General features: G+C 42.1%; 1 protein-coding gene across 1 annotated transcript; it reads left to right on the plus strand.

Annotated features, from left to right (window-relative positions):
* On the plus strand, positions 1-10672 carry LOC116232279 (C-terminal-binding protein 2). The gene is made up of 9 exons (XM_031598526.2): positions 1-195; positions 782-936; positions 1028-1172; positions 3682-3888; positions 4488-4702; positions 5489-5619; positions 5767-5894; positions 6467-6587; positions 7640-10672. The coding sequence occupies exons 1-9, from the start codon at positions 147-149 to the stop codon at positions 7809-7811; spliced, it is 1323 nt and encodes a 440-aa protein (XP_031454386.1). The 5' UTR covers positions 1-146; the 3' UTR covers positions 7812-10672.
* Positions 10673-11274: the final 602 nt, after the last annotated feature.

Consider the following 11274-nt stretch of genomic DNA (forward strand, 5'->3'; position numbering starts at 1 on the left):
GCGGAAGCGAGGGGCGCTCCGTCTGCGACGCCTCTGCGGCTGCTGTGCCGCGCGGCGCGGGGCCGCGGCCCTGCCCTTCTGCTTTCCCGCCGGAGCCGGCGGCGTTCCTCCACGGCGCGGAGCGTTGGCGCGGCGCGGCCCGGCCCATGGACCGGCACAAAGTGAAGCGGCAGCGGCTGGACCGGATCTGTGAAGGTGAGACGGGTGGGCGCCCCTCGGCCCTGGCGGCACCGCGTGGGCGGCCCAGCCCCGTGCTGTTGCCGCCCCTGTGCGGCGGGGATCCGGCCTCGGCACCCCCTGCCCGACCGGGGCCCTCCGGCCGCTCCCCGGCGCGCTCCTCCTGCGACGTCGTCCTCTGCGGCACCGTCGGCGTGCCGGGCGCCGAGTCGCAGGCAGAGCTTCGGCCGGGAACGGGCTGCGGGGGGCGGCTGTCAGGGACACCGCGAACTCGGAGGTCCTTCCGCACACTTAAGGGAGCGGAACGGAACGCTGAGCGGAGGGGGGCGGCGTAACGCAAACTGGGCCTGAACCGAGTGCTATTTGTTTTAGGATTCTCGAGTAAGATGACGTGCTTGCGAGTATGTCGTTTCTGTTACCTTATTAATGATTGAGCTATAAAAAAAAGCCCAAAAATTAAAATTTGAATCAATGATGGTAGGGAGTATTATTTATTTTTCCTCCTAGATTTATTTCCTAGTTGTCAGGGGACTTCTTGGACCTTGGATGAGGGCTCCAGAGTTCTTATCTTTCATGTAACCACTCCTGGTGACTTTCTTAATAGGCATACGGCCTCCTGCTGTGAATGGCCCAATGCCATCACGGCCACTGGTTGCGCTCCTGGATGGAAGAGATTGCACTGTGGAGATGCCCATCCTGAAAGATGTTGCTACAGTTGCATTTTGTGATGCTCAGTCAACTCAGGAAATCCATGAGAAGGTGGGGAAGAAAACGTGAGAGCATTTAAACATAAAACTCTTTCTCTTTGAGTAAGGAAGCAAAGATTGATTTGGACTTCTTTCTGTTGTAGGTACTGAATGAAGCAGTAGGAGCTCTGATGTATCACACCATTACACTGTCTCGTCAGGATCTGGAGAAATTCAAAGCCCTCAGGGTCATTGTGCGTATTGGCAGTGGCTATGACAATGTTGACATCAAATCTGCTGCAGAATTAGGTATGATGCCATGTGGGCTCTTTGGTGATCAGAACTGAATGAGGAGTCAGAATGCTCTACATTTTTTTTCCCGCTTTTATAATTGAGTACATTTGAAATCTTTACGTGAAAAGATTTGGAGCTTCTTAGTGGGAGCTCCCATGGAGCTGCATATTTACGTAGAAGGGAAATATCTGAGCTGTTGGATGGCCTGAAAAGGAAGATTCTCAGATCTCAAACTTCTCTGCTGAAGAGGCAGATTATTTGAAATTGTCTGGAGTTCAGGAACTTAAAATACAATGCCTTGGTGAGGCAGTTTCGGATTGGTTTTGGGAAAATGACTGTGCAAACTGATGTCTGAAAGCATTGTTCAAATGCTGATGCTGGGTAAGGTCATTGCAGATGCTAGTTTAGTGAGTTTCTTTTACGTTTTTATAGCAGGTATATTCTGGTACAACATTTTACGGAATACTTAAGAACGTTGGAGTTAAGGCATGGGAAGAGTCTCTGTATCAGGTGACAAAAATTGCTATTTGTTACTAAAGATATGGCAGTGTGGCTTTAAACTTTGTAGTTTCCTTAGGGAGATGGATCAGCTAAAAATCCCTTACCTTCTTTCTTGAGGTTGTTCCAGTGTTTTGAAAGCTTTCCTAATGCATATTAAATTAAGCTTAAACTAAGTGCAAGTATTTATATTTAAACTTGTAATAGACAATACAGTTCCAGGTTTGTAGGAACAGATGAGCTGTAAACAAATGAAGAATGCAATTTTGTCTAGTGCCTGATTGAAGTCTAAAGAGTGTTTTCATCTGAACCACTCAGCTAAAGATTGCTAATTTCCTTGCAAGGTTCCATTCTTACCCTGCCTTTACACTTCAGGGCTGCGTTCCAAACCTAGTCCTCTCCGAGGGTTCTCTACTTAGTGTTACCATGCATGTTTTTGATTCAGATTCAAAGCTTTCCTTTTCCTCCTCATTCTGCACTCGATCTAAGCAGGCAAAGTTCTTTCACCATCAAATTGCTTCTTGCCATTTTTGCTTTGGAGAGCTAGTGTGATGCTTCTTATTCATAGCCAAATTTTCTTTTCAGTGGACAATTAATGATTATTTCCATGCTTAGCCAGTCCCTTTAATTCATTCCAAGGTACGATACTGTTTCTTACATGTTCCCAATCCTATGATTGGTCCAAAGGGTTGTGTGTGTGCTTTCTACCATGCAAATATCGTTGTGTGTAAACACAAACATGTACCTAGTTATGTAAGAAATGAATGCATGTGGCTTTTCTGAAGATGAATGAGCTGGTAACTAGTGAAATTGAAAGAAGTTAGTTGGGTTTCCCTGTCCAAACAAAATGTGTGGCATTGTGACACGATTATAAAGTGTTTGGTAGATAAAAGGTGTCATATCTGGGATCATGCATAGCTTTTGTTTTCCTAATTGGCTAGGGATGAGACTGTGATCTGAAGTTAGTTGAATATCTCTTGTGGTGCACTGCTGAATTTCCTTCCAACCATTACCTAAATTTTACCCCTAATTTTTAGATAGCTGATGGACTTTTGAGGAGGAAAAGTTTGCTTGCTGTGTGGCTAGGTCACAGTTTAGAATAGGCCCTTTTTTTTTTTTTTAATCAAGTTTTTTGTTTTTTTTTTCTTCTAAAAATTTTGCCAGATTAAAAAAAGTCTCTTCCAAAGAGATGTTATCCCTACTGAGGAGCAGAAGGCTGTTGAATGAAGGATAGTAGCAGTGAAACCGTATGCTGTCTGACTCTCTGATTTTTGTTTTATTTTCTTGAGGGAGTAGGCGGGCAGGTTGTTCAGGATTGACCAGGTTTTGTTACAGTGCTCTAACATCTTTCTGTTTCCTGACAGTAATCTTTCTTAAGGTTTCCAGCACCTTAACTGTGTTGGTGTTAGTAATTTACCTGATGGCTCTAGCCTTTGTTTTATGGTCCATTGTGGCTGTATGTTTTTCTAGAGTACGTATATTACATGTCATTATTTTAAAATATAATTTCAAACTTCTGTGTTTTTTCTCTACAATTAATGAATTAATTAATTAGTGTTGCTCATGGAGAAGCTGTTAGTTGCAGTCAGCGTCTGGTCAGTGAGGCATGAAAGAGCTTAACCATCTGTCATCTTAATTCTTCTACAGTCTGTCCAAGAGTACCAGTGGAATGAGTGCATCTTTCAATGTAGAAAACTTATGAAGTTTTCTTTTGTCTTTTGTGTGATCTATTTGTCCTCATTTCAGCCTGGTGTTCTTTTTGTTTCAATTTTTTTTTTTTTTAGCTGGTTAGGGTGTCAAGTTAATATCTGTATATAAGGAAGGGATGATATTTCCTTGGGGTTAAAAAGCTGTCTGGTCCTATCTTTGTTGCTGTGGAACTACTTTTTGAAATGAATTCTGCATTTCTTGGTAGTAGTTCTGGAGCACCGAATTATGTTTCAGTACTTCTGCCTAGGGAGTTGTATTTTGGCTTATTTTATCGTCATGTGACAATAAAAATCTCATGAACTCTGTGGCTTTGTAGGCATTGCAGTTTGCAACATCCCTTCCTCCTCAGTTGAGGAGACTGCTGACTCCACCCTCTGCCATATCTTGAACCTCTATCGACGTGTTACTTGGCTACATCAGGCCATGCGGGAGGGGAATCGAGCTTCAAGTGTAGAGCAGATTCGAGAAGTGGCTGGAGGTGCTGTGCGTATCCGTGGGGAGACTTTGGGCATCATTGGACTAGGTAAGCGATGGGAATCGTTAGACTGAAAAGTAAACAATGTCTTTGGGAACCAAAAGAGTCACAGACTGGAGAGGAAAAAAAAAAAAGGATAATTCTACAGCTGTTCATTGTGAAACACACTGACTCATAAGAAATGCTAGTGCCCTATTCCGTGATGATGAATATCTTGAAGAGTTGGGTATATGTCGTGGGTTTGGGGATTTTTTTTCATTGTTCATATTGTTAGAAGAATTGGAATTTTCAGGCAGCTCTTCTCAGTGACTGTTTCCCTGTATACTAGGCTCTGTATCAGTAACAAAGCTGCCTCAAAGCTTCCATTTCCTTCAAGTTCTTACTGCCTCTGAAACAGGGTACAGTCTTGATTTGAAAAACAGAGCTCCTTTTAGGCTATTGCATGGGGAAGAACTAGAATTTAACCACATGGGATCAACACTAAATTGCCTACTCTGGGTTGCTGTGGCAATCCTAGGAATGTCCAGGGCTGCATTACCTTGGGCCTTGACAGTAAACTCCAGCATAGGCTCCCAGTCTACCCCAGTATCTTGTCTTTAAAGTTTGTTTTACCTTTCCTTGATGATTGTGGGTTTTCTTTTGTGAAGGCCGAGTTGGACAGGCAGTGGCTCTGCGAGCCAAGTCCTTTGGCTTCAACGTGATTTTCTATGATCCCTATCTGCCGGATGGAGTGGAGCGATCCTTGGGTTTACAACGAGTAGGAACCCTGCAGGATCTACTAATGCACAGCGATTGCATCACATTGCACTGCAGCCTGAATGAACATAACCATCACCTCATCAATGACTTCACTATTAAACAGGTGCAGCAGGAGCTTGATTTCCTCCACAGAACACTGTGGAAATGAATGCAAACAGAAACTGCTGCTTTCACAGAGGCTGAGAGCGTGTGAATCCTGCTGCCTCTACCGTGTGCCTCCTGCTGCCTTTGGAGGCTGGGAGCATGTGGATCTGGGTGCCTGTGCTTTGTGCTTATAGAATTTCTTGTTAAGAGAAAAATAGGATTATCTTTTCTTGCCAAGTAATTTATTAAGAATTATTGTTAAGAATGTTTTAAGTGATTAAATAATTTCAAATTACCTTTAAAATTCAAAACTGGCTGTACTGGCTAGAGCTAGATCTGCTGTGGCTGGGACTATAAGCTTCTTTATACTGCTCTGCCAAAGTCTTTCTGCTCAAGCCCACTGCAAAGCCAGTCTCGGGCTCTACTCCAGTAGTTTGTGAATGTTTTTCTGTGCTTTCACGGGAGACATCTGGATACAACAGTCCAGTTTTGCATAGCTGTGTACTTGATTCATGTCCTCTTTCTTCTTTAAAGTAGTAGGATGAATATGGAGTGCAAAACTTGAGAGTTCCACTTTTGCCCTTGTTGTCTTGTGGTTTTTGTTTGTTCATTTTAAAAGCAAATTTCTCAGGCATTGCTTGCAGGCATTTCCCCTGTGGTTAGCTTTGCAGTGAGAGCACTCCTAGTTCGTCCAGGCCTCATCTAATCACTGCAGGTTGCTGCTCATTTCCAGTAGACTTTCCAAGATTCACTTTGCTCCCCTGAAGTCTCTTTATCAACACACTTAATGTTTTTCTTCTTCCAGATGCGCCAGGGCTGCTTCTTAGTGAACACAGCCCGGGGAGGTCTGGTCGATGAGAAAGCCTTAGCACAAGCCTTGAAAGAGGGGAGAATCAGAGGAATAGCACTGGATGTACACGAATCTGAGCCTTTCAGGTAAAACTGCGCCTGCACGCCTGTATTATCCTATGATTCATGCAGTGGACGATTCTTTTTTTATTTAAATTACAGTGATACTTGAGAGGACAGGTAGGATTATCAATTCTGGAGAGAAACCACTTTTTTTTTTTTTTTTTCCCACAGCTTTGCTCAGGGGCCCTTAAAAGATGCACCCAATGTGATCTGCACCCCACACACTGCCTGGTACAGTGAGCAGGCTTCCATTGAATCCAGAGAAGATGCAGCTAAAGAGATCCGCAGAGCTATTACAGGTAATGAGGAAGACTGTGCTCTGCAGCTGCTGATGAATTAGGAGTCTTTTTGTTAAGTTCACTGCAAGGATTATGGATTTGAAATTGCTAACTGTTCTTTAAATATTAGGCTCATTAACTAGTTTCTGGAACTGGAGTGTAAGTTGATAGTTGTCTCTGCCTCTTGAGAATTTAGTAACTAATGCTGAAGTGGCACTTTCCTTGCTTTGGAAGGCATAAGAGTTGCAATGTCTTACTAAGTTTTCTAAATCCTTTGCAATAATTCCTTTGACAGTTACTTTGTATGCTTTTTTTGGAGTAGCACCGTTTGTCTTTATGGAAGGTAAGCCTTGGCAATTGCAGTTTATGTGGCCAATGGTTTCCCCAAGGTCATGGAAGTGGTAAGGAAGGATCAGTTTCCTCTGTTGGGCAAGAGAGACTTATCTGAACATTGTTATCATATGGGAGTAGATGGAAAAGATACTGAGCATTTCCTTTTTACTTTTCTTCTGTTTGTCTCCTGTTTCCCTGCTATTTGTCTCCTGTTTTTATTTGTTCGTTTGTTTTGTTTGTCATTCTTGGTGTTCCCACAGGTCATATACCTGACGCTTTGAGGAACTGTGTTAATAAGGAGTATTTGCTGTTAGCAGCTCAGTGGTCCGGTATTGATCCTGCAAGTGTCCACCCAGAACTCAACGGAGCTGCAGCGTACAGGTGAGATATATAGGTTGTCTGAGCTTTGCTTCCAAACATATTTTCCTGCTGCAGTAGGTCAGCCATCGCTACTGGGGCTTGAGAACTGCTTGTACCTACAAGCAGATATGCTTTTGTGCCTTTATACACTGTAAATGAGCTTTGTGCAAAAACATAACAGCAGCACTCCTGAATCCATTCCAGGATTTAACATTTTTCTGAACATGCTTAGTTCCAGCTGGGTACTGGTTAATTTTTCCTAATGCTTGCAAGACTTTTCCAATAGATAAGTTAATGTAAGAAAGCCTGCTGGATGCCTGAAAAGAGGTCTGGATCTTAACATGCAGAAGGTGTGTATATTGCTGTGGCTTTATAAATAAAACATGGTTCTTACCTGCATCATAGATGAGGACTTTTAAAAAGACATTGTCCAATAGTTTTAGGCAGTGGCCTAAATGGGTTATATTTCAGGCTGTTACAGACCTAACAAGTGACTGTGGATAGCTTGTTTCCCATTTGTTTTTCTCCTGTCTGTAAAATAGCAAATATATTCTCTTCCTTTCTCTGAGATATCTACACAGATTCTGATGTATTTATGGAGAAGGAAGGTATAAGGAGGCCACATGGAAGTAAAGGGTTCATTAGCAATTCATAGGTGTCTTTACTATTTTTCATCTTATTTTGACTGTTTTTCTAGTTAAGCTCTTTTCTGTGTTGGAGCCCAGTGAAAGATAGGTGGTAGATTGCATTCTTTCTGTTATTGGAGAGGCCAGCTTTTCAGGCTACCTCCACACTGTGACTCATGCTGTTTCCCGCTGCTTATGATTTTTGCACCTGTCTTCCAAATGCTTAGTACATGACTTAGAACTGCCTCTGCCTGAGAACAAGTGTAAATTGGTAATGGGTGGTAACTGCTATTCTTCAGCTCTGGAGACTTTCCCTGTGTTCTGTTTTGGAGCAGCTCTGCTTAAAAAAGGGGATTTGTATTCAGTTGCCTGAGGGCACACACATCTCTTTTCCCCTTGCATAACTGCTAGACAAGCATGTAATTTCTATGTTTCTATTGGTTTCAGGTTTCCTCCAGGAGTAGTGGGAGTAACCACCCCTGGGCTACCAGAACCACCAGTAGTGGAAGGGATTGTAGCTCATGGGATCCCTTCTGTTTCCCACTCTGCACCGCGTACCCCTTCCCCAGGAGAGACAAGCAAACTGGATGCAGACAGAGAGATTCCTGCTGATCAGTAGCAGCATCTTTATCTTCTCTTCTCTGGCAGCAGGGGGGAAAAAAAAAAAAAAAAAAAAAAAAGTATCTTCTGCTAGGACTTTCTTTAACACCCTGCAGAGACTGTTTCTTGTTAATGCAGGGCAGGACAATGCATTTCATTACTGGCAAACTTTAGGTCTTGCCTTTATTTTTGTAACCCTTTTAGTTATAATCTCTTGGTGAATCTTACTCCTTCTCTGGGGCAGGGCAGCAGTGACCTTGCCTCCCCTTGGAAATACTTGGTTTAACCAGTGTTTTTTTCCTATGCGTCTGCCTCAGTTGTCTGTGACAGGGAACTGTTCTAGTGCACTTGAATATAGAAGAGGTAATGCCTCCTGATCAGGGATGGCCTTCAGTGTCCCTAACAGCAGACTTCAGGGCACATTTTCCAGTTGTAGCAGTGTAAGTTCCTTTTGGCTGTACCTCTCAAAGTGTAGACATGGGAAATATCAGAAAAAGATTAATAAATTGGAGAAGTTGTGACTTGTCTGTATTATGCTGTCAGTAAAATGCAACTTCAGCTCTGTGCATTACCTTGCTTGTTTTAATTAAGGTTTTCTATGAGAATGGACAGCACAAGCAGTGCTTGTTCGTGACCATAAGTTTTGTCTATGCAGTACTAGGCCTGAAGATAAACATAACAGTTTCAAAGTCAGCCTTGTAAATAATTTGAAATGAATTTAAAAAGTCATCAGAAGTGTTCCACTAGTGGCCACTGTGTTTGCAAGGCTTCAAAATAATTTACTTATATGAATGTACCTCAGAGAAGATGAGAAAATGCAGAAATAGGAAAAAATTGCACTGGAAGACAGCAAGTAGCAATAATTTGCAGCTGCAGTTGCTGGTTCCTTGCACACGCGTACCTCAGTCTAATGACGCTGTTTATTCACAGAGTATATGATGTTAAAATTCTCAGCCGTGTTCTACAGAGCTTTGTAGGCATAACTGCACCAATTAGAAGTAGCACAGCAGTGCTAGTGACACTAGTCTCTGCTGATGGAGAAAGCTTTTAAGGCTTGACCAAATTAGTCTAGTTAGCGTAGCTCTACTAGCATATGTTGCATCTTCAGTAGAAGGCAGAGTAAAATTGAGCTCTTTTTTTTTTTTTAAAGTATCACAACGCTTATTCATGTAGGAGAAAGGCTGTTCATGTAGGCTTATTCATACAAAGGAGAAGAGAACAATTATGTTATCACCTGAAGCCAAGGCAGGATTGTTATTCTGAAGTATTTTTCTGTTTCTCTGTCCCAAACAATTGATTCACTTCTTTGAGGGGGGGTGGAGCCTTCAGCAAAACAGATTCCCCAGGAGATTCTAAATATTAATCTTAATTCTAAATATTCTTTTCTATTTCATCTTGTTACACCAGGTGCTATGCAGAAGGCATACTCTGTGTGTGGTTTTACCTGCCTTGCTTGATTCCTTTTGTGTCTGTGACTGGGAGCTGAATAGATGGGAACAGATCGGAAATACACTTTGAGGAGCGGATGAAATAATCTGTTTAGGCTGTTTATAGTTCAAGAAGTTGAGCAAAGCCTTCAGAGTAGCAAAGATTTCAGGCTCTCTTCCCTGTTTTTATGTTATTCTCCAACACTGTGTTTATATAATAGCTTACTATCTAGCTTACTAATGATATGGTGAAGTGATTCATTCCTTTCTCTGTATGTGCCCGCCTGTCTGACTGCCACCACCCCTCCAACCACACAAAAGCAACAACAGAAAAACTTTGGCAATTCAAGAAAGAAAAATAGGCAAGATGTAAGCTTCGGGTGTTTCTTTGCAGATTTAATACTTTTTAACTGTTCAGCATTAGTGAGATATTTGTTCTTTAGTATTGAGTGTCTTTTTTTGATAAGGTATTTGTGTTAGTGAAGGTTGGCTTCTGTGTTTCATGGATCATGCTGATTCTAATTAAGATCCATATACCTCCTTGGCTGCTCAGGTTTACCAGGTCAGACTGGGACTGGTGTTAGGTGCAAGTTACAGGAGAATTCTGAATGAAAGCTTAGAGCTCAGAAGCACTTCAATTTGAGCCGTACCTAAAATAACCAGCAGCTCTTTTCTGATTTCTGTAATTTTTAGGTAACCTACATTTTGCAAACTGCTAATTCAGAAAGCTGTTCTTCTGACAGACAGATGGGGGGAAAAATGTTTCATTCAGGGACTGAGAGCTGATCTGTCTATTACTGCATCAGGGGAGCAGTCTGTCCGTAACTACTGTTTCCTTATTTGCTCTTAAAAATTCCTGCTCTGCATAAAGATTCCTGTCTGCAGATTATTTTGTGGTAAGGTGCTTCTAGTTATGACCTTAGTGAGTACAGAGAATCAGAGTACATTCATCTTCTCTATTTTAGAGCACAATGCAAGGTAGATGTTTTTTTGTTAAAGGCAGCATATCTGTATCCATCTATCTATATATTTTTAAGATCAGTCAGGCAGCTCTGTGCACTCTGAAGAAGAGTGGGAAGATCTCATCTAGGGGACATTTTGAGTTTCTCTTTTTATTTGATGACTAGTAAATGTAGGAGTAACTAATTGATGTAAGAAATACTTTGTTATGGGTGCTGGGGAGTTAAAGCTGATAGCACTGGTAATTGTATTTGTGAATCTAGGCATCCCTTCTCTCCTCTTATGGGTGGAACGTGACAGCGATAGTGGCTCTGCTTTATCCAACACCATGCAGAGTGATTGGATATGAAGGCAACATTTCCCTTGATGAGAACCTCAGCAGAAAATGCTGAGGTAAAAATTAAACAGAACCTTGACCATGACATCCTCAGTGAAGGGCTCTCTTTGTGCTTGTAGAATTACTCTGCTTGTATGCCATCTGTACCTCTGTGTGTAGACTGAACTTGCCATCACCAGACCAAAGGCTGTTCTGAACAGACAGCTCATAGAAAAAAGTACCGAAGTATACTGTGGTCTTCTCCATCCCATGAGTGCCAAGTCCTTTCAACAGCACCCTCTCGTGTGTGATAAACTGACTTACAGCTCCTCCTTTAGTGCAGTATACAGAAGTGGAAGGATGGTTTTTTTTCCCTCTTAAAATACCTTCCTTCAAAACTAGTGCTTTATTCCCAAAGAACAGAAGTTTCCTAGGGTGAGGCAGGAGTGCCCTACCCTCACTAACCTGCTTACAGGAGGTGCTTATTACTGTCCCAAGGTACATTCTGTTTGTCAGGGTCACTGCTGCTGACCAGCTTTTTTATAGAGGACTCAGAGTTTCAGAAATATATTTTTGTAGACAATAACTAAACTGTGAAACATTGAAATAAAGCATGTAAAACAAAAGCTTACAGCACTGTCCTCTGTACAGATGTTTCTCTCACTTCAGTTCTCTCCTGACTTATTAGATAATGTTTGATTACTTCTTGGATATATTTTAATAAACTTCTCCAAAGAATGTGGCTGCTGTCTGTGGAAGTGGCCTGAAACCTGAAATAC

This window comes from Phasianus colchicus, chromosome 15 (genome assembly GCF_987193195.1).
Source record: "Phasianus colchicus chromosome 15, bPhaCol1.hap1.1, whole genome shotgun sequence".
Classification (NCBI taxonomy): Eukaryota; Metazoa; Chordata; class Aves; order Galliformes; family Phasianidae; genus Phasianus; species Phasianus colchicus.